Source organism: Ochotona curzoniae, unplaced genomic scaffold, assembly GCF_017591425.1.
Source record: "Ochotona curzoniae isolate NIBS_2020 unplaced genomic scaffold, NIBS_Ocur_1.0 scaffold_4505, whole genome shotgun sequence".
Taxonomy (NCBI): domain Eukaryota; kingdom Metazoa; phylum Chordata; class Mammalia; order Lagomorpha; family Ochotonidae; genus Ochotona; species Ochotona curzoniae.
In genome coordinates, this window is record NW_024467118.1 from 28665331 (window position 1) to 28689129 (window position 23799).

The 23799-nt window shown below is 42.4% G+C and overlaps 1 protein-coding gene across 1 annotated transcript in view; it reads right to left on the minus strand.

The window, feature by feature from the left end:
• CORIN (corin, serine peptidase) overlaps positions 1-23799 on the minus strand; it is a 197838-nt gene that overhangs the window by 35059 nt on the left and 138980 nt on the right. The window contains exons 7-13 of the mRNA XM_040966358.1: positions 16790-16897; positions 14209-14319; positions 12747-12863; positions 8679-8786; positions 4900-5131; positions 2663-2808; positions 1465-1572 (exon numbers count right to left, since the gene is read on the minus strand). Coding sequence (XP_040822292.1) covers positions 1465-1572; positions 2663-2808; positions 4900-5131; positions 8679-8786; positions 12747-12863; positions 14209-14319; positions 16790-16897 — 930 coding nt within the window. The remainder of the gene's footprint in view (positions 1-1464; positions 1573-2662; positions 2809-4899; positions 5132-8678; positions 8787-12746; positions 12864-14208; positions 14320-16789; positions 16898-23799) is intronic.

The following is a 23799-nucleotide window of genomic DNA, read 5'->3' on the forward strand; positions in this document are numbered from 1 at the left end:
GTATTTAGTATCTTAATGGAGATTTACATTTAACCATTCCAATAGATCATATGTAACATCCTGAATCATCTCAAAATAAAATCACCATTAAATGGATAAAGCCAAAACATTCTCAAGGGCATCTCAAGCAATTTAAAAGAGGTCTTCAAATGGTTCATGGAAATGTGGTTATTAAAAAATGCATAGTTTCAAAAATTGTTCATACCAAAATCAAATTATCTCTTGATTATATTTTCATGTCATTTTTGAAGTGTTCTAAAATGTAAGGATATTTAATTTTTTTCTCTTTTTGCAAATAAGTAATAGGTTTTCAAAGCACTGTATGTTCTTCCGTAACAAAATTACTTGCTGGTCATTCCACCATGATTGTGAGAGCTGCAACTTTCCCAAAGACGCACTTCTCCACATTGCGAGTGGCTGGTTGGATTCCAGCTGATCACTGGTGGCATTTTTCTACCGCAGGAAGGCAATGTCTTCTACAGAAAATTCATTTTGGGGGAGTAAGGCAATAATTCATACATTGAAGGCCAAAAGGATGACATGATCTCGAGATATATTACCTTATATTCTTAGAGGGAAAGAGTGTCACTTGGGGGTAAGACAAGCTAAATAATCATAATCCCATGATCCTGAGTAGCCCTTCAATCATTTGACTTTACTGCAGAATAGTGTGTATTAGAGTACATCATCTGTTTTTCATTCTGTGACACATTCTGAAGTTACAAGTCCAAAGGCTTGCAGGGAAATAAAATGGGAATTAGCTTCACTTAAATTGCCGTTGGCATTTCTGGCCTTTCCATGGGTGATTTTGGAACTCGGCAGCAGAAATGTCAAGAAGAGTTTCATCCTTTGCCAACAGAGACAAAATAAAAGACGGCATGAAAATGAATCCCAATGAAACTAGGACACTGGAGCGTGAACTCGGCCTCTGTGTCTGGCTGCCCATTTGGCAGCACCACGGTCACATGGGAAGACGCCATCACTGACTTGAGAACAGGCAACTGCTTTATGATTTATTCATAACCACTTACACTGTGCTGTATTTACAAACATGAGAATAAATCAAAAATGTATGGCAAATGGAATTGAAAGCAATTTTGAATAAAATGCTTTATAATTCAGTTTTCTCTTCAAACACATTTTCCATAAACTTTAAGACCTGTCATATGCATGGATTTCAAAAAACATGGTACCAAATTTAACTTTTAATTTCATTTGCCATGAATTTCTTGATGTACCCTCGTATGTCATTTAAATTATACATAGATGTGCAATGTGTAAGAGTTAACAAAAAAAAAAACACTTATCAATTCACGCTTTGATCTGAAGTGAATGAATTTGCACCAAATTTGGACACAAGTAAATTAGCACTACTTCCTGCTGGTGAACAGTTTACATTTTTTAATGCAGCTCCTTATCAGTTGTTGCCGAACATGCAAGACAAGTGCCGTCTCATACACATACCACAGTTCTCTTCATCACTGTCGTCGTCGCAATCCGCCTGGCCATCACATCTTCTGGAAGCCAGGACACACCGTCCAGAGTGGCATTTGAAGTGACTAGGTGAACATTCTGTTGAGAACAGAGTTATTCTCAAAGGGTGTAAACCACAGCAGTAACAGCTGATTCACCTACTGCTTTGTGAAGTGCTGTCAGGGAGCTTTACTGCAGATAAGGATGGTCAGTGAGGCTGAGACAGCGAATGTTCACTTGGCCTTCTTTCTGCTGATCACCGTCTTTCCCCTTTGTTCTTGCAGTCATTTCTCTACATCAGCAACCGAGTGTGTACGCCCTCCACAGATTTATTATTGGTCCAAATAGACAACTGCATTGCCAGCACCTTGAGAGATCCGTGCTCCTGATCGCCAGGTGGCCTGCCATGTGCCAAACCAACTCCAATTCCCAGTCTTTCCACCTGGCGGGCAGGTTCCTAATTCAAGTCTTTACGTAATAACCCCGTGTCATGGGCACAGCATAATTGGTGAGGCCACCACCTGTGTCAGTAGCATCTCAAATAGGCACTGGTTCAAGGACCAGCTGCTCCACTTCCCATCCAGCTCCCTGCTAACATGCCTGAGAAAGCATCAGAAGGCAGCCCCAAAGATATGAACCCCTGCACCTAAGTGGGAGATCTGGATAAAGCTGTTGGTTCCTAGCTTTAGCCTGGCCCACCGCTGGCTGAGGAAACCACTGGAGGAGTGAACTAATGGGTAGAATCTTAAATAACTTTTAAAAAATTTGTAATAATAATTCTGAGTTGCCAAGGCCTCTGCATACTGTGCAGCTGATGGACCCAGGGCATGATGCTATTCATTAGGTTATGAGCCCTAGTGTACAATTGCAATCCACATGTAACAGACCCTATGAGCAACACATGGCTAAAACCATGAACACGTGCAATTCTGAACTCACAAATCATGTCAGTTTTACATTTCTAATGATTATTTTTAAAATCATGGCTATGTCTTCGTAGACAAGAGTCCAATTCTTCAGTTTAAGTTCACAAACTGACCCATCTAAGCAGCCTCATTTGCAATTAAACAGAAAAGACAGGGAAAATTAAACAATCCCCTACCCATAAAAAAAAAGAGAGAGACTTCAAAATGTAGCTGTCACATTCACCCGTGTGATGTACCCCATGGCCATTAGTTCAAGGACTAACCTTCCACGTCTTGATCGGGCATCAGGCAAGTTTGATTATCTGACTCTTCCTCTGGGAACTGACCACAGTCTGTGTCTTCAGGCCACTGCAGGCCCACGATGCCAAGGACAGACTCGCAGCGTTCCTTAGCATGCTCACACAGCGCTCTGCAAGACCAGGAAAGACAAAGTGTTCAAAGCAGAAAGCACCACAGCAGAGATGGCTTTTCCTCATGCGCTCAAGGCTTTAGTTCTGGATGAGGGAGGTGTGTGTGTATGTAGGATGTACACACACACACACAAATACATAACAGATACTGGGAAAACAAGAGGAGTCATTTCATCGCAAAAAGAATACATTCCAGCAACATGCCCTTCCACCCAGAGAAGCTCCACTGCAGAAATAAAAAGAAGGATGTTTTTAGCACAGAGTCCTTTCTCCTTTGCTGTTCTCATTCTCAGTCTGCCTGAACTGGGTAGCATATTTTATTTGCAATAAGATAAAAGCAATTTACAGGACTAGTAGCTGAACCACCACTTGCTATGCTGGCATTCCATAACAAGATCCAGCTGTTCTGCTTCTCATTTCGCTTCCTACTAACAAGCATAGGAAAGCAACGGAAGATGCCTCAAGTACTTGGGCCCATGCTCCCCAAGTAGGAGACCTGAATGGAATTTTTGGCTCCAACCCCAGCCATTGCAGCCATCTTGGGAGTTTACCAGCAGATGGGAGACCTTTTCCTCTCTCTTTCTACTCCCCTCCTCTGCCTTTCAATTAAATATACAAATCTTTTTTTATTTTTAATTAGAAACTCAAACTCTATATTGATAGACATGAAAAATATGTATGTATAAAGAAACAGAATTATCCAAAATAAGTTTACCAAAATGTAATGTTCTAGAATCTATCTCACATCAGACATTTTAGCACAGAACTTAAGCCCTGAAATTGTAAGTTATTTCTGGAACTACATCTGCACATACCAGACAAATGCTGCGTTAGGAAATTTGAAATTTCAAATTTAAAGATCAGGTTAAATGTAAGAACTTGGTAATGGTTACTAATGGTAACCCTTCAGCATCAGCAAAAGTGAGATAAGATTTAGAAATAACAAAATTGGTAGGTTTCATAATGGTGATAATTTATGATGAAAATTCACAACTGTCATTGCGCAAGCCAATAAAGTTTTATCTGATTTTATTTAATTTGTTCATTTTCCCAGACCAGTTTGAACTTTTATAGTTTCCTGACACTACAGATGTTCCTACCGCATCACCCATTTGAAATTCAGCCTACAATTGTTTGCCCACCTGTCCACTGTTACTGATATTATGGCTTTTCCTTAAGGCTGCAGGTGACTCCTTCTGCCAGCATATGGCTCCCATGCTCACCACTCACATTTAGGCCAGCACATCTGTATAGTGCCCCCCACTCTCCAAAGGGAAACAGCACCACAGAGAATTCTCATCTCTGTGAGGAAATTCCCTCACAGCATTGAAGGAGGCCATGTTGGCCGCTGAGCAGCTGTACGCCTGTATCATGCACACAGCCGAAGGACCACAGGACTTGCCAAGATCTGAAGTATTTTCCAGTTACGTACACGCATTTCATTGCACAGCAGCTCACCCTGATAACCATTACTAACCTCGCTTTATAGGCAAAGGAATCATGACAGAGACTAAGGAATATGTCTTAAAGGTCACAGAGCAGCTAGCCAAGAGCCAGGACCAATATATTCAACTCCAACTACTAGGACAGAATTCATACCCAAAGTCCATGCCATATCCTTGAAATGCTGCCCCTTATTCCATCCAGATAAGCAAAAACATAAAGGCCAAAAAGCAACTCAACAATGTCCATTCCTGTCCATTTGTGAGGGGCTGGTAAATCCCCTTGTATGACTTTTACAGCTTCTCAATGTTAAGGGGCATGAAATTTTACACACATCTGAGCAGCCAAAGAAAAGGCAGATGCACCCTTTTTTTCTGCAAGCTCATTTCCTAAAAAAATCATCCCTGGTCCACCATGATGAGATACATTTGATTATGTTTGATGAAAAATGGTTCGGCTGTCCAAGGCAGTTCATATTCTCCTTCTTTGATATTTGGGTAACGAATTCTTCAAATCTTAAACTTACAACTCATTTCTTTACTCAATAACCATTTTGTAAATACAGTAATTATTTTGTCCCAATCCAATTAGACTTCATCTCTTAGTTCTCCAAAGTAAGGACACCGTGGAGAGCTGCATCTTCTTACCTGCAAGGAGGGATGCGCTGGCCTGTACTCTCATCACACTTTGGTACCAAAATGGTGCAAGCAAAGAACATGAGGTACTTGTAACAATTGGTTTGAACAAGTGCAGGAAAGAGAGAGGACTCCCAGCTGATAGATGCTTCTTTCTGAGTCCTGTGCCCGAGGTAATTTGGAAAATTTGTATGATTGTATGGCAAATTCATACACAGTTCCAGCGTGATAAGTTCACATTGGCCTGACAAAAAAAAACACATACATATTTTTAAAATTTCACATGTAAAAACAAACTTTAAAAACCAAACTTGTTTCTTTCTCCTTCATGAGTATAAGCAGGACTAGAATACAAGAAATACAGCATTTTTTATGTACATAAAATGAAGTTGGTTAATGAAGTAACCACCTTATGGCCTACAACAAACCCATCAACTGAGTCTGTGCAACAAACTCCATCTCCCTGATAGATCCTATATTTTAAGAATTATTTGGCTTTGTATATGCCATCTGTTTGCCACCTACCTGTAATCATCTCCTTAAATGGGGGCACACAGCTGCCAAGTACAAGCAGCACCTGCTACTGGCAATGACCTCTTCCCATCTTCCCCATCATACGGACTCCTTTCTCGTCATGGAAGACTGAGCCTATCTGAAGCCAAGAGCCAAGAGCTTCTTCTGGGTCTCCCACACAGGTGCACGATACCAAAGGCTGGGGCCATCCTCAACTGCTTTCCCAGGCCACAAGTAGGGAGCTGGATGGGAAGCAGAGCAACCAGGAAATGAATTGTCACCCATGCAGCATACTGGCGCATGCAAGGTGAGGACTTTAGCCACTAGGCTATTGCACAGGGTCCATTAAATTGTTTCTTACAAGGCCAGAATCCCACACCAGAGCACTCGTTTGAGCCCCACCTGGTACACATCTGATCCAGGGCTCCGCTAATGTACCCACAGAGGCAGTGGAAGATGACCAAAGTACTTGGGGACCTGCAACCCATGTGGGAGACCTGAATGAAGCTCTAGGCTCCTGACCCAACCCTAGCACTGTGGCCATTTGGAGAGGAAACCAGAAAAGAGAATCAAAGATTCTGTCTCTCACTCTTAAAAATAAGTAAAAATACTTTACAGAACCATGAGAAACAGGAGTCAACATAATGGCCCAAATGGCTAATCCTCCACCTCCACGCACCATGATCCCCTATGGGCGCTGGTTCATGTCCCAGCTGCTCCACTTCCCATCCAGCTCTCTGCTTCTGCCTGGAAAGCAGTAAAGGATGCCCCAAGCCTTGGGACTCTGCACCCACATGGGAGATCTGGAAGAAGCTCCTGGCTCCTGGCTTTAGATTGGCTCAGCTGCAGCCATGTGGGGAGTGAACCAGCATATCTTTCCCTCCATCTCCTTTTCTCTATAAACCTGCCTTTCCAATGAAAAGAAATTTACAATAATGAGATCCTTCGGGCAGGTTATTTATTTATTTATTTATTTTGGCATTCTTGGTCCTTGTCTTTCCTTTCTGTACCAGGCATCTAACTTTTTGTCATGACATCTCCTTTGGTTGATTAATACATCATACTAGAAGGATAATTTTCTCTTTAAATAAATGTAGAGTGTATCACTTTTGATTTGGGAGAAGAAAAACTTAGGCGTTTTAGAACCAAGCAAGATGCAAGGATTAGGTAACACTCACATACTGTCTTGTAGATTTTCCTTGAATGTGGCGAGGTTGATAGGACCTTGTGTTTTATTCCCTAAGACTTTTGTCACAGAGCACTAAGATAAACTCTCAGTTGCCAATCTCCATTTCGATGATTTATAATATTAATAAAAGTTTTCTGAGAGCAGCAGACTTGCTTTTGAGTTTGATTTACTGTAGCCACTAGAGGGCGATCGAGTTACAAAAGTTTAAACGCTGATGAAGAACTTGACCTTCGCTAGAAATCTCCTTATAGTCCCTGATCTAGCTGAATCTTTTTCTCTGGTGCAAAAAAAAGCTGATGCGCTTCATGGTGATTAACTTATTCTCTCTATAGTATGCATGATTCCCTATATTTTAACATTTGCTTGAAAATTATTTGACAGTGAAACAAAGGTAAATTTATTAATGCTGATTTTCTTCTACTTGAAAAGTTAGAGAAAGAGGGCAAGGAATGAAGGAGGGAGGGAGGGAGAGGGGGAGGAAGTGGGGGAAGGGGAGAGAGAGAGATCCATCTACTGTTTTAATCCCCAAATACTCTCAACACAGACAGCAGGGCCAGGCCAAACCTAGGAGCTCAGAACTTCATCCAGGTCTTCCCACAGGAGCAGCAGGGATGCAAACAGCAGGGGTGATCCTCCACTGTCTGCCCCATTCCCAGCTATACCATCAAGAAGCAATCAGGATCAAATCCCAAAAGAAGATGCTGGCTTGGCAAGCCCAAACTGCTATGCCACATCTCCAGTCCATGTGACCTGACAACATCTGTTTTCTCACAAGGGAGACGGCTCCCTCCTCACCCACCCCCACACCCCCCAATGAGAAGGGAAGAGAGGAGCTGGTTCTCCAGCTTTTAACCAAATATCTGTCGGGTGCCCATCAAAAGTGAAGCCCTGGGCATAGCCCCTTCCCTGGGCCCTCTTCCCAGCCTAGCCTGATCTGCCCTTTGAGACTCCCTCACTGTTGCCGGGCCCTTCCCTATATGCTTTGCACTGATTGACCCAGGAAGGTCAACAGGCCAAACTGCAGCAAATCCAAGACTTGAGCCCGTCACCCGTTCTTTCAGCCTCTACTTGCTACAGTCTTAACTGACAGGATGTGTTTAAGAAGTCACACTCCAGTGAACTGGGAACCCTCAGATCTGCTTTTAAATCCCCTGCCTCCAGCTGAAGTCAAGGCTAAAGCTTGGTGATTAAAAGTGGACAGAGTACAATATGAAAATACCTGCCAGGGGTAAGAAATTGCTACCAGCAATCAGTCATTACATATTTATCTTCATTTTTTTATTAGAAAGGCAGGGAGAGATTTTACATCCATTGGTTCACTCCTCAAATGCTTGCAGTACAGGACCAAGCTAAAGCCAGGAGCTGGAGCTGAAGCTGGAACTCTGTATATGTAAGGCAAGGACCCAAGTCTCAGACACCATATACTACTGCCTCTTCACATTAGCAAAGGGTTGGATCAGAAGCTGCATAGCCAGACCTTGAACCAGGAAACTGAAGCAATATGGGTGACCCAAGTGTCAACTTAACTACTGTGCCAAATCCTACCCTGCCAAAAGCTAATTCAGACAGAGCCACCTGCTCACACCATGTGAAGCTGTAATGTTGCCACTTCACAATTAACCTGATGGTTCCAAAAACAATTACAGGTCCCCAAAGTTCCTGGAAAGATGAAATAAGAGAACAGACTGCTAGAGTTTGATGGGGCTATTTTGATGAGCTCCCTATTTCCTTGTTGGCTAAAGTTTCCATTTCTGAAACTGCATTTTAAACAGGAATAAAGGGAGTGACGGCCAGAAGAGGGGGCCAAAAAAATAATATATAAGAGCTGATGTTGATTTGAAAGTGATGGTAATGATATCAAGCCATGTAGATTTATGGTCCATTCACAATGACACATTTGTTTCTGATTTAGGTTAATTAAGACCATTTTGGTTCTTTTCTGCTACCACATGCAGTCACTATAAGAGAAAAGGCAAAGATATATTTTGCTGAAGGGATTCCAGCCTTCGATATTTTAACATCACTGCAGCAGAAGAGAGTGAACACAGATCACGATGCGGTGATGGAATCTGTCAGGTGCAGTACTCACTGCAGTTATTCAAACCGGTGTTCGGGTTGCAGAGCGCGCTCCCACCACATGAATCAAGGCAGGGATTGTAGAGGCATCTGGGGTCTCCTTCTTGACATGGAGTCTGACCTACAGAGGGAAAAGGGATGTTGGCTTTCATCATCTGAATTCCTTCCACCAGGATCTAAAGGCTGTCTGTCGGGGCCAAGGAATGGCACAACTTTAATTTCCTTCTAGTTTCTCCTCAAACACTGAACACATGTTGAACGTGCCTGCTAGATTAACTTTCCTGGTGGCTAACCACCATCCACTTAGTGCAAGAAAAATCCTGTAGGAATGAAGGAATCAAAGACAACCCACACCCAAAAAGCAGATGCTTGTTGCTTTTTATGGAGAAACCAGCAATGCTCTTACTCAAGTGTCTACACTTGACTAGCAAACAGGTTCAAGTGATCTGAGGGAGAGAGAGCACACAGAAAGATCTGAGATTCTGAATATTAAATAACACTTATTTATACCTGCATCTAGTCTTCCCTCTAGGGAAAACACTTTCCCTGGTAATAAATAGAGCATCAATGCCAACACAATCGTTTCTCATGGTACAAGTCTTCCACGGCTGTTATCCAAATTTTCCGCTTGTCCTTGGAAACTATCACCAGCCTAACTGTGATGACTCAAAAATGGGGATCTTGTTTCCAAGCGAATGGCAGCGGTAGTGTCAGCCTTTGCGTAATGGCTTTTCCTTACAGTAACTAGAGAGGAAACTGCAGTTCCCATCTATTTCCTGCTCATTCATAGATTAAATAGGAAAGATAATGAATGAGTGCCCATTCTTTCTCCCTCCCTCCTGCACTACAGCCGATTCCTTTCAGACATGTCATCTGAAATTTAAAGACTCTTCCAAGACACTTTTAAATATAAATAAAAGTACGTGTGTTTATATAATCACTCTTATCTACTTTTCAGAGACAAGGTGTATAACATTAGAATCCTGCTCCTTTCCAGTATCTTGCATAACATAACTTTGCTGGAAAGCATTGTCAGTCCTTCCAATCAAGCCAGCAGCCCTCCCAATACATGCACACGCACACACACACATTTCACTCAAGGCAAATCTAAAGTTTGTTTCCATGAGTTTACACTCTTAAGGAAATTTTACAACACGCATTCATTGTTTCAGCAAATACTAAGCATTCCAGAACAAGTCCACAGGACAAACTAAACCCTGAGTATTGAAACATCAAAAAGACTGACCCCCCAAGATGCTACCTGTTCTCCAGAATGTGAGCATTGTTTGCCTGAAGATGCATAGCGGTGGGGGGAGGGGGTATTAACAAGTTCATGATGTACGGATCTCAGTGTCATGATGCAGCTAAATAAATTCCTATTTTATTCCATTTCTCCACTTTCCTTTTGCAGCCCTGTGCCTTAGAAGCAGAAGAGACCAGGGGGAGTTGCTCAAGTTGAATTTTCCAGGCAGATGGGCAAGTTGCAGTGGGAGGGATTGGGCTTCCCAAGCAGAAAAGTAGCCCATGCCAAGGCTTGGGGGAGGAAAGTGTACAAGTCAAAACCATAGAGCTTTAGCTACTGGAAAGCCAAGTGAGAAAGACCTGACAGATGTGCAGAAAGCAGAACCTGCAGGTCTAACTCTGGGGCTGGCACTGTGACTCAACAGGCTAATCCTTCACCTCCAAGTGTCAGATGCCATGTGGGTGCTGGTTCAAGTCCTCTCTGCCCCATTTCCAATCCAACTCCTGATTATCACTTGGAAAAGTAGAGGAGGTTGGTCCAAGTCCTTGGGACCCAGTACCCAGAGAGAGAAGAGACTCCTGACTCCTAGCTTCAGATCAGTTTAAAAAAAAATGTCTAGGGCTCAGTGTGGTAGCCTAGTCTTGCAAGTGCCAGGATCCTATATCAACGCTGGTTCTAATCCTGGCAACCCCATTTCCCATCTAGCTCCCTGCTTGTGGCCAGGGAAAGCAGTTGAGAATGACCCAAAGCCTTGGGACCCTACATCTGCGTGCAAGACCTGGAAGAGGCTCCTGGTCTCCTGGCTTCAGATCGGTGCAGTTTCAGCCATTGTGGTCACTTGGGTTGTGAATCATCGGACAGAAGATCTTTGTGTCTCTCCTCCTATCTGTGTATCTGACTTTCCAATGAAAAAAATATAAATCTAAAAAAAAAATGTCTAACTCTGCAGCAGAATCTGAAGCCTTGGGAGAAGTGGGCCTGCTGCACTGCTGAGCTCTGTCCATTAGCACAAGTGTCCAATCCATGCTCAAAGTCCTTGTACCACGCTCTTCTTCATCTGCAGCTGTTTCATCACAATGACATTACTCCTTCCTTTCTGAGATGCCCAACTCCTATTTGTTAATTCCATCTAGTCCAAAGATCTGAGATCCAGTGCCTCTTTCTCAGGGAAGCTGGGTCCCAGGCCCTTAGCCAGCAGGTACACACCATAGCAGGCTGAATCTTCCTTCACAACCATGTTCCTTCATGGGTGAGGACCGGATGGCAGAACCACTTGCAGCATGCCCATCTTCCCAAGAATCCTACTGTTCCAACACCACATTTATTACCACTGAACTTCCAGCAAATGCACACATACTGACACCATATTTTTAAGTCACAGTCATTAAGTAAATATCAAAGCACATTTTGGCTTTTTCAGCTATTGTATCATAGGATTTTCTTATACCTCACATGCACAAGGAAAAAAAACCTACAAATCTTGACATTTCATAGTGAAGAATCCAAAAAAAAAATAGATTATACAAAGTTGTATAGGAAGAACACAATTACAAACAATTTGGTCCAGAGAGAGGTGCTTAGCTGACAAGCACACAGCTGGACAAGGGGTTTCTTCCAGATTGTTTTTTTTTTTTAAGATTTATTTATGTTAATGTCAGAATTGCAGAGAGAGAGGGAGAAAGATCATCCTTCCACTGGTTTACTCTCCGTCTGGCTACAACAGCCAAGACTGGACAAGGCCAAAGCTGGAGGCTTTTTCCAGGTCCCCCATGCAGGTGGCAGGGCCATCTTCTGTTGCTTCCCTAGGCCATTAGCAGGGTGCAGATTCAGAAACAGAACACAGATGCAAGCCAGTGCCTATATGAACTGCTGGCATTGCAGGGCGGTGGCTTTCCCCACTATATAACAATGTCAGCCACTTCTTCCATGTTTTGAAGTTGATAAATCTCTCTTGGTATATTGTTTCTAAGTACTAAGTCTATGGTTTAAAATGTGCTGAGGTCACACAAATGCTAGATCATTTTACACAAGAAATGGCCACAATATTAAGAGCATTCTTACCACATGCCAACTCTAGAAAGTAGTCAACATTATTCTGAATTTGCAGTCACAGAAATTGAGTGCAAACAGGTGAAGCCACTTGTCTAAAGTCAATCAGATAAGTAGCTAAGCCAAGGTCTGAACCAAAAGTGCAGCAATGCCCCAGCTACATACTTGACAACTATGATGGGCCTGTGCCACATCTACAAATCGAGGTCTAGGTTAGTTCTAGGGCTCTGCCTACACAGAGCACCTCAGACTTAGGGACCTTAACACAGTGGGTAGAACCTTTGTTTACACACACAGAATCATGTCAAAAACCAACTTATTTGATTTACTTTGAGTTTCTTGAGTTTTATACACAGACCTCACATGTCTTCAAGAATCTGCAAATTCATTGCTTGCTCATGTGAGGTATTAAACCACTTCTCTCAACATGGTTATTTGCGGAAGCTGTTCCATCTAATTTCACAAGCCACTTCCTCCTAATTGGAACCTGATCTCATTTCATTGGATATTCTACACTTAACTTTTCTCTTTACCCTAAGACAGTTAATGAATTCAACCACACTCTCTCAAAATTTCCTTCTGCCCTGTTTCCTTAGGAACAGTCTCATGGCATCTATTGCTTGAGAATTGGATTTCCCACAAGAGAGGCTGACCAAAGCTGTGCAGCCCACTAAATTAGGCAATCTGGAATTATTCATGTGGCATTAGATTATTTTAAAGAGTTTGAACTTTCCCCGGGGGAGAAGTCCACCAAGAGCCGAAGGTCCCAGGACCTTGGCACACACTCACTGTCACTGCAGTTCTGCTCGTCGCTGCCATCCTTACAGTCCTCATCTCCATCACACCGGAAGCTGCCCGGGATGCACTGTCCACTTCGGCATTCCACCAGGCCTTGGCTGTGACAGGCTAGGAGAGGACGGAAGAGCATGCATTGAAAGATTCTTCCAGCCGGAAGGTCATTAAAACGATTCTTATTTATCAGACTTCACCAAGACAGGAACTGTTGTGCATACACAAATGAATGGATAGAACGGGGAGTGCAATTTTTTTTTTATCAATACTCCCTCTCATTAAACACATTTATTTTTTGTTAACTTCTTCCAAATAATTGTACAATTGTTCTTAGTGATGGTACTAGTGATACCATGAACAATATAAAAACTGCAATTCATAAAGAGCTTAAACGGCTGAACCTCTGCTAGTCTCATGCTGTTCATGTCAAATCTTCACAAAAAGCTCTTGCAAGAGCAGACTTAACATATTTGAAAAAAATAAACTGTGCTGCACTACACATTTACTGTCATTTCACTTGCCATCATCCCTAAAACAATGCAAGATAATCACTACTTGCACGGCACATACATTATATCCATTGTTAAAAAATAAGCTAGAGGTGATTTAAGGTGGAGAGGAGGGTGTATTTAAGTCACGTGCAAACACTAGGTCATTCTATACAAGGAACTTGAACATTACAGATGATGCTCCCCACAGAGAGGCCTGCAACCAACTCCCACACACACTCAAGGAAGGCCGAATACCCACTGTTCTACTTTTATTAGATGCCAAGAGATGACATTAAAATGCAGTTCATTCAAATATGCATGAAATCCATCTTATTAACTCAGGCCAACTTGCTCTTTTTTCACATATAATGACTGTTTTAAAAATCATTTTTGTTATTGCCAACTGAACACACATTTTCTTGGGGAGCACAGTGGTCAGTAACTATACTTCTCATTATTAGTTTGGTCAAAAAGAGCCACCAAAAGATTTTTGCAAGAGGTTGTGAAATAATTACTGTCACATGTTTGTGCAACAGCAGGAGAATTACAGGTGTGTCTCTGGTATTTCTCCCTTTGTTTTCTCACAAATGGTCCCTAAGAACATGTCTGGTGGATCCTGCAGGGATGTTTGGCAAGTCCTATTTCCTTTACAGAGCAAACACTGCCAACTCTGGCAATGGTATCCCTTCTGCCAAGTCACGAATACAGACACACACCTGACTGGCCACATCAGCCCAATGGAACTGGAAGTTCTTACAGATGTGGCACCAACCAACACACAGTGTTCTAATCACACTACTCAACGATGTCCATTATTATCATTATAGGCTAGAACCAAAATAATGCACAAGAACCTTTTCCTGTGAGTGCGATTTGGACAATAAACCTTGTGTATAATCTTCTACCTTGGGACAGTTTATACAAGCTGAAATGAGAAAAGAAGCAACATGAGAAACTGAGATACTCACAGCAATTAACCTCATCGGACTTGTCCACACAGTCATGGTCTCCATCACACACCCACTCAACTGTGATGCAGCGCCCATCCCCACAGCGATGCTCCTTGGTGGGGTGGCAATCTGGAGGAGAGGAAAGCAGGGAGGATGTGGAGAACCAGCAACCAGCAGCTCTGGGTGAAGCATCTGTTCCCACTGGCCGTGTAGCTCCAGTAAGATCTCTAAAAGGGTCCAACCTACGGTAAATGCCACCCCCTTCAAAGCCTGAGCCCCGTGGTGGAGAGACGTGTCTGCTTTTCAGATAGATGCTAGCTCTTCCAGCTGCCTGAGAGGCAGACGTGGCTCCTTCCACTGCTGTCTTCCATTTCCTTTAGTCTTTGTTGTCCTTCCTTATCAGAAACTGGAGAGGTTTATGCTGAGTCAAAGTAGTAGCACCTGCATTGCACAGGTAGCAAGCCAATTTGATGTATCTGACAGCTTCTGTGTTTCTAAGAATTATGGCTTAACCCCTCTGGTAGCTGAAAAGGCAATCTCTCCTCACCCCATTTCTCATGATGCTAAGATTGGGCTTTTTAAAAATGGAATATTTTAATTTATAACTCATTCAAGAGCAGCTCTGTAGAATCAACCTAAAATATGTATGGTGATTTTATGATTCTTTAGACAGGCTTTAGACTCTGTCTCAATTTATGTGTTTCAGGGTTAGGGAGCACCAACTGATCAGTTTCCTCTCACAAGCTGCTTTGTCATGAGAAATGATGTAACTTGAATATATAAAGCCCTTTAAGAAATGTATGTGAGGGGCGTGTGGCTCAGTAGCCTTGAGGCTAAAGTCGTCACCTTGCACATGCCGGGATCCCATATGGGCACCGGTTTATGTCCCTGCGGCCCTGCTTCCCATCCAGCTCCCTGCTTGTGGCTTAGGAAAGCAGCTGAGGACAGTCCAAAGCCTTGGGATCCTGCACCCGTATGGGAGATCCAAAGAGGCTCTGGGCTCCTGGCTTTGGATCAGCTCAGCTCCAGCCATTGTGTCCACTTGGGGAGTGAGTCAATGGATGGAATATCTTCCTCTCTCTTTCTCTCTCTCCTATTCTCTGTATATGTGTTTGTGAATAATAGATTCAATAATGAGCAAGTATCATGTTGCAGGGACATGCCTCTCAAGGAGCGTTTTGGAACAGTAAGCTGAGATATGGGGTCTGCCTTTGGCACCGAGCTGAAATTGCTGTGTGGGACACCCACATCCCAGATCAGATTGCCTGGCCTGAGTCCCGGCTATTCCATCTCCCATCCAGCTTCTTGCTAATACACACTGCAGTTAGGCCCCTGCTAGCTTCAAAGGCGTTAAGTTAACTAGGATCCTTCTTCCCACACACTAACTGTCCCTGCCTCACTGCACTGACCCGTCCAGCTCTCAAAACCACATGCACTGCTCTCAAGTCCCCACAGTAAGTTCACTGATAAAAGGAGCAGGGTGACATCTCTCTCAATCCTTTTTGCAACTACAAATTGCGCAGTGTAATTATTACAATTCTCCACCACATTTGGTTACTAGACCAGTCAGTCCCCCAAGATAAATCACATCTATCTGGCCTGGCCCAAGGCATACATCATACATCCACACTAAGTGTTGTCATGGAGGAAGCTGGCTGGCACTCTCAGACACTACTAGCAAGTTCCCCAGCACCGGGCTAGTTCTGACACCTTGTTCTGAGATGTGCTTTCACAACCATCAAGATTCTCCTGTACTGGGCACTACTGGGCATCATTTTCCCAACACCCATCCTCATCCAGGCCTGTCCTTCTGTTCAGATTACACAGCCCTTCTGTGGGCCAATAAAACACTTTCTAAAGACATAAAGCAAACCACAAAACCCCAAAGGAGGTAAATGAGCAAGAGCTGCTGGTTTTAATTCACAACATGACATTCCAAGTTGAACATGGCTCTGTTAATGGTCCGTTTCTTCTTTAAAAAGATAATAGCATTTATACATAAAGTACCTGTGCAGCTCTCACCCTGTGTGCAGGTGCTACACAAACACAACAAAGGAATCAGGCATAAACAATATACCAGCAAAATTTTGCTCTGAAACTCACATCAAAACATAAGCTACTGGCTCTAATCAGTGGAGAAATAGAACATTTATGAGAAGAAAAACATACAAACATTTTAGCCACCTTCATCCAGGCAGCCCACATCCCATTCTAGAGTGCATCGATTTGATTCCTTGCTACAGTCCTGATTACAGCTCCCTGCCGATCTGTATGCTGTGTGGTAGCAGGGGATGGTTGGAGCAGTTACATCCCTGTCACCCATGTGGGAGACCTGAATTAAGTTCCCAGCTCCCAGCTTGGACCTGGTCTAACTCTAGCTACTGCAGGCAGTGGAGGTGTGGGACAGGTGAACCAGTGGATGTGAGGGCATTTTCTTTTTCTCTCCATCCATCATCTCTTTGTCACTCAACTATGTGTAAAAAAAGAGATCAAGTATTTTAATTCAACCCCAAATTGCTGTTTAAAATGAGTCACAAGTTATTGCTGATAAATTTGAGTAACTTTAAAGCCGAAACCTCAAGGGAATAATGCAACTTACCGCAGTCCCGCTCATCGCTCAGGTCCCCACAATCATCATATCCATCACATACGAGGCTGTGATTCAGACACTTGCCTGTGTGGCAGTGAAATAGGCCCTCCCCACAGGCTATGGAAGGAAGAGAAGCCACCATGAATCAAAGCAGTAATCAATCATGGCAAGAAAACTCACGTTAACCTGATCCGCTCCTGGACATCGGGGCACAGAGACCCTGCCTTGCCTAAGCCTGCGCTACAACCACGACTGGGACCAGCTCCTCTCCAGCCAAATGCTTTTATCATTTCCTGGAAGTTTCCACCCAACATTCAACTTGATGTCATGTGAAACCTTACATTCTTTCAGAATCAGTATTTCCAGCAGAGGGTAAATTGTTCTTCCCTAAAAAAAAAAATGTTTCAAGTAAAAAGTCTGTGCTTGTCAATGGGAAATTTATTTAAATATTCCAATTATATAGCTATCGCTCATTCACATAAACCTGACTGCTTCCAAGAGTCGAGTGTTGTATAGCACCATCCTCGTGTAAGTGTGACACTCACACTGCAGCGGCAAGAAGCAAGGATGCGTGATCTCCAGAGGCTGATGGCTTAATACGGAACTAAGCAACACCCAAGGCAATGTTCCTCAATGATAAGAAAATATGTTCTTACACTTGGCAAAACCGCAACTCCTATTCTAGGTCTGACATCTATTAGCTGTGGGAATTTTAGTTTATCACTCAGCCCTAATGTCTGTGACCTAATCTATGAAAGTGCAATGAGAACAGCTACTCAATAGGGTTTGTAAGAACACCGAATAAAACCATGGAAGTCATTCAAATGGTAGACAAACATGCTTCCCACAAATGATATCAAACACACAAAAACATGCTATCTGATATTCACCTCAAATCCTACACCAAAATTTACTCAAAGTGGATCATGGACTTAAATGTAAAAGTGGGGCCCAGAGTGATAGCTTAATGGTTAAGGTCCTAGCCTTGAACGTGCTGCCCAGAATCCCATATGAATGCCGGTTCTAATCCTGGTGTCCCTGCTTCCCATCCAGCTCCATGCTTGTGGCCTGGGAAAGCAGTCGAGGACGCCCAAAGCTTTGGGACCCTGCACCCGCGTGGGAGACCCGGAAGAGGCTCCTGGCTTCGGATTGGCTCAGTTTCAGCTGTTGCGGCCACTTGGGGAGTGAATCATCGGATGGAAGATCTTCCTCTCTGTATTTCCTCTCTGTATATCTGCCTTTCCAATAAAAATAAATAAATCTTTTAAAAAATAAATAAATGTAAAAGTGAAAACTGTGAAGCTTCTAAAAGGGAAAAGAGCGGGGCGGGGGGGATCTGACTCAGATTAAAACAATCATAGGACATCGGAAGCACAATAGAAAAAATAAATTTTTTTAAAGTTAAAATGCCCGTGATATGAAACATATCTACTAAATAAAGACAAGCCACATCATAAAACATACGAGGAAATTTTGAGGCCAGTCTGTAACATTCCCTAAGACAGGGGCAATTCCAGCACAAACGGGTAGAACTACATTGAACAGAAAGTGTCAGTGAAAGACAAACAAGGAAACTCATGAAAAGCTGGTTAACATTATCAGTCTTTTATCAAAGGGAAATTAAAACCAGAGTGAACACACATCCTCTAGACAGCTGCTATCAAAAAGACAAATAATATGAGGTATTAGCAAGAATGCTGATGAGTTGAAACTCATGCACAGCCAGTGAAAACACAATATACTGCCACTCTGAAAAGCAGGCAGCTTCTTGAACGTGAACTATAGCCTTTCTATACAATTCATTAATCCCACACGTAAGAATCTGCCCAAGTGAATTAAACGCACAAAAACTCCCATGTGTGAATTTTCACATCAGCATTACTTATTATAGCCAAGCACCACAAGGAAGCATGCTTGCTCTCTGGCGAATGGGACAACTAAAACCTTATCCAATGGAATAACATCCAACAACTGAAAAATCAAACTAATAGAACTAATAAAACATACAGCATTGATAGTTCCCAAATGTGTTGTGGTAACTGGATAAGAAGAGATAAAAAAGGATGGCATTATACAACCAATAAAAAAAATATTCCCAGAACAAAATTTAGAGACAGAATTCAAAAGAGTGGCTATACTGGTCAAAGGGTGGAAATAGAGACCAAGTCTAAACGGGCTGGTGAAAAACTCAGGGGGGAGAATCTACCAAAAGGTATAAACCTTGATTATATGTACACTTGCTGTACCACTTTAAAAATTGAAAAGCATTTTTTGAATGCTTTCATGGAAGTCACTTTCCTAAAAAGAACTGAACACTTTCAGAATCCCATCATTTTAGGAACGAAGAGTCATCGTTAGACTGTGTACCAAAGTGAACGTAACAGACACAAGTGGGCATAAAGTCACGTTCACACAAAGAACTTTGCAGTGCTTTTCACCTTACCTTTTCCAGTCTGCATAACCTTTAAGCGAGGATGGCCATCATAAGGGAAGGTACAAATTGAAGAACTAATTGATCCACTTATCACCTGATCAGTACTGTTTCCTCCCATCAGCAGAGGGCACTTGCTCCCCATCCTGTACCACACGGAGAGCCAGGGCTGCAGTGTTGAACCAAGTCTAGACGGGGATGTCATTGTTTTTCTAGATATTGGAGATCTGGGGATTATTTTCTTTTTAGTTTATTTTTTTAGATCTGGGGGTTATTTTAATGACCACATACACACACACGCTACACTGTTGAGTATTTTTGATTGCCTTTGTTTTCATTCCAAGTGCACTTCCTAATGACTATGCTAACTTGATCATGGAGCGAACAGCACACACATTCCCCCAGAGGCGGGGGTGGGAGCTAGTAGCAGACCTCAAGTCTCACAAGTTAATTTCTTTTGAACCAGTACATGCCACTTTCTAAGATGTACTTATGTAAAGTGAACACATTTCATGTATTTCCCAATGCTGATTTAAGGAGCACAGTGCTAACTCCCACCTCGCCTTTTCTCCTGCTCTTCATTTCCACCCATTCCCTCCTCTTTCCCAATTTTCACATATTTTAGTATGCTCAGGAATATAAACAGCTAGTATGCTCAGGAATATAAACAAAAGTGGTAAACCGAAAAAAAATTGAATCCTCTAATGTCAACTTCACTCATTATATATACTATTTTTTCTTATCCATCACGGATCAGGAAAAATTTGGCCTTTTTCTTTTAGGGACTAGCTTACTTCAGTAAGCATAATGGTTTTCAATTGCCTTCATTTAGCTATAAAAAAGTTCATTCATGGTGTACACGTGCCCCATTCTATATCCAGTCATCAGATTACATCTGTTGATTCCACTTCTTAGCTATTATAAGCTGAGTTGTTATAAACAAGGCGGTGCAGAAAACTCTCGTGCTAATTTTGCCTCATTTGGATAAACTCCCAAGAGTAGGATGGCTTGGTCATACAGTTTCAGGTTTCTGAGAAACCTTCACCCTGGCCTCAATAGTAGTTATCCTAGTTTAGATTCCCACTAACAGTGGATTAGGGTACCATTTCTGTATGATAGCTGTTCTAACTTGGATGTGAAAATGCCCTGCCATTTTTGTTTGCATAATTTTTAATAGTAAGACAGAGAATCACATTCTCCTCTTAGAATTTGATTAATAAGAGAACACAAAAATTTCCAAAAGTTTAGTGTCCTCTTGGAAGCCCTTTCTGAGCTTGTAATTCACACTAAACATTTCATTGGCAATATATTTAAAATGATGCTCTTAGATTTTATAAAAGATAACAGGAGCATTTTTTTAAAAAGAATATCGTTCGGGCCCGGCGCGGTGGCGCAAGTGGTTAAAGGTCCTCACCTTGCACGCCCGGGATCCCATATGGGTGCCGGTTCTAATCCCGGCAGCCCCACTTCCCTTCCAGCTCCCTGCCTGTGGCCTGGGAAAGCAGTCGAGGAAGGCCCAAAGCTTTGGGACCCTGCACCCGCGTGGGAGACCCGGAAGAGGCTCCTGGCTTTGGATCGGCATAGCACGGCCATTGCGCTCACTTGGGGAGTGAATCATCGGATGGAAGATCTTCCTCTCTGTCTCTCCTCTCTGTATATCCGCCTTTCCAATTAAAAAAAATAATAATAAAAATAAAATCTTTAAAAAAAAAAAGAATATCGTTCACACAAGTGCAACTTTGCACTGTTAGCACTTACTTGGTTTTGAGTCATTTTCACAACTTAGGTAATAAGTTAGCTGCAAACAACTTGTTATTTCCCCAAGGTCTGAATGATTTGTAAACACCCAAAACCTTAAACAGAGGCACACACATAGCAAATGGCAAAGACTACATTGCACCTTTTATTGGACTAAATGTTTGTTTGAGTTGAAATGAGAGGTTGTCAGCGCAATTTAGGACCAGCACATCCAAATTTGCAAAAGCTGCCTGCTGTGATTCTCTTACTCAACACAAGCATAATTTTGCACGACCTCAGGTAGATGCTTTTTCAGATGCTGCACTTTTTTCTGAAGGAGTTTAATATACAATGTTTTTTTTCCAACATTCTTGCACATTAATATTTACTTCCATTTGACATCTAATACACAGTTAAGCCTGTAGCCGCCAATTATCACTAGTTCAAGCGAGAAACTAAAAGCCAGAGATGCCCTTTTTCACCAGAGGGTTTAAATCATTTTGTGCAATCTCTAGGTCCAGGAATGCACTGCCTCGCTGGTACTCTGCTCATGAATTGCAGAACAATGCAATCTGAGTCCTCTGGACTCCCTGGGTGTTTTGCTATTGCCTGCCCCCTCTAGAGGAAAATTTCTCAACTGCAGTTCTGTTGGAATTTTGAACCAGGTGGCTCTTGGTTGCAGGGATCTGCTCAGTGCAGTGGAGCTCCTTCAGCAACTCCTCTGGCCTTTCCTACCTGATGCCAGTAGTACTTCTCCCCACTACCAATTTTGTGGCAGCAAAGCAGTTCGCCACACATTGCAAAATGTCTCCTGGACTGTAGCAGACCACTGTTGTGCAGTACAGAAACATCACCTGTGTATAAGGTCAGCTTCCAGCTGGTTTCCATCAGTGCCTCCCATCAATCCAACTCTTCTACCTACAGAACTCAGTGCCACAGCGCTGCCTGCTCACACCAATCTGTCTGGTTTTGTGACACTCCTCATGCTACAGGGCTTTAAAAGATAGAATTTTAGGGCTTCTGTGTTTATATGCTATTTTTCCTGAAAATTCCATGAAGACATAAAGTATGTGCTGATGGGCTTTCTAATTTACAATTATCTAGAACCTATTTCACATAATGCAGGAATTCAAGCATAGTCAATGATCTGTTGAGCTCAATATTATCAGAGAGCCATTATGCATAATGTAAATTCTGCAAACATTTGAAACTTCTTCCTTTTAGTGGTAAGCGGGATCTTTATTATTTTGATGGAACTCCTTCTAGAATTTAACCTGTATTCTTAGCTTGGTTAAAAAAAATTATAGTAGATAGGCTTGTTTGTTGACTCAGAAATTGATATTCCAAATGATATTGCCATAGTGTACTGTTCCGTTTGCTACCTTTCAGCATTGCTGCTGACCTGCTCATGACTTCCAGGGGTCACCCAGGAAATGAGGGATTCTGGGACTGAAGGAAGAATAAGGACAATAACCACCTATACTCTTGAGAATCACTGGATTTTCTTCAATTCTTCACATAGTGGAAGGTTAAGCTTGTTGCCATAAAACAAACAGAGTATGTCACTGTAAACATTAAAAGAAAAATAAAGAAAGGAGGAGGGAGGGTGGCGGCATGGGTGAGAGAGAGGTTAAGATGGAGAATACCCTATTCTCCTAAATCTGTATACAGGATACCTGCCAGACCAGGTATTTCAACCAAGCTTATCCCTAACCAACAGCAAACGATCTCCAATAGTACTTGATGATGATTTTATGCATTCATATTTGGTGGCACCTGTTTTCTTGGGACAATGGTTTTGAGGGGTTTTGTTATTATTGTTTGGCTTAAAAGTATGTTTGCTAAGTACCTGCTTTGAGCCAGGCATTTTTCTAGTAAATGGTACTAGAACTGAAATGTGAAGAACACTAGCAATGAAACAGACACCAAACACCTTCTGGATCAGTGATTTCCAATCCAATCTGCTTGTCCCTCAAAACTAACTTGGGAGCCTTGTGGAAGTTCTACTTGCCTAGGAACTCCCACAAGACCAAGTGAGTCAGGGCTTCCTGGACAGGCCGATGAGCAACTGGCCTTCCTGCCAAGCAAAGTCAGGGTTAGAGAAGTACTCTGACCACAGTTGCCAATCCAGAAATGTTTCATTTTCCTCATTTTCAAAATATTTGTATTTTACCACAATTGTCCTATGTAATGAAATTTTTTTGCATTCAAATACAAGATTAGAGAAGGAAGAGTCAGCTATGTCTAAAGTGCTGCTGTGAGGGTTACTCTCAAAGCCTAACAGAGCATCTGAAGCAGTTCAATCCTTCCCTGCCCTAAGACTGATGAAAATGGAATCATTCGCTGAAGCTCAACTTTCATGGACAAGTCGAAGGCAGCAGCAAGTTTGAAACCATCCAAGGCTGGGTTCAAATCTAGTACTTGGAATCTGGCAAGCTTGCTCATCACCCTGAAGCCCAGCTCTGTATTTCACAAGCAGTGAAAAATAATATTGCCTCGGTTGGCAATTCAGTCACACCAAGGAGGCAAACCCATCTTGCACAGTTGAACAATTCATAAAGAACTTGCTTATCCATCTTCTTTTGAATACAGTTACAGAAATTAGCAGGCTGAAACACTCTGTAAACTACTTCACTTGACCTCAATTTTATAAAAGCAGACAACCCCGGAGCTAGAGACCATTTTTGTATTAAATCCAGGGATCCACCATCCCATCTGTGGGCCCTCCCTTTTGTCTGCTGCCAGAACCATAGGAACTGGGCACTTTCTTTGGCCCTTTACTGGGAATGCACCCCCAAACTTCCTTTTCTTCATGAGTATCTGAGAACTGCACTAACGCTTTGATTTACAT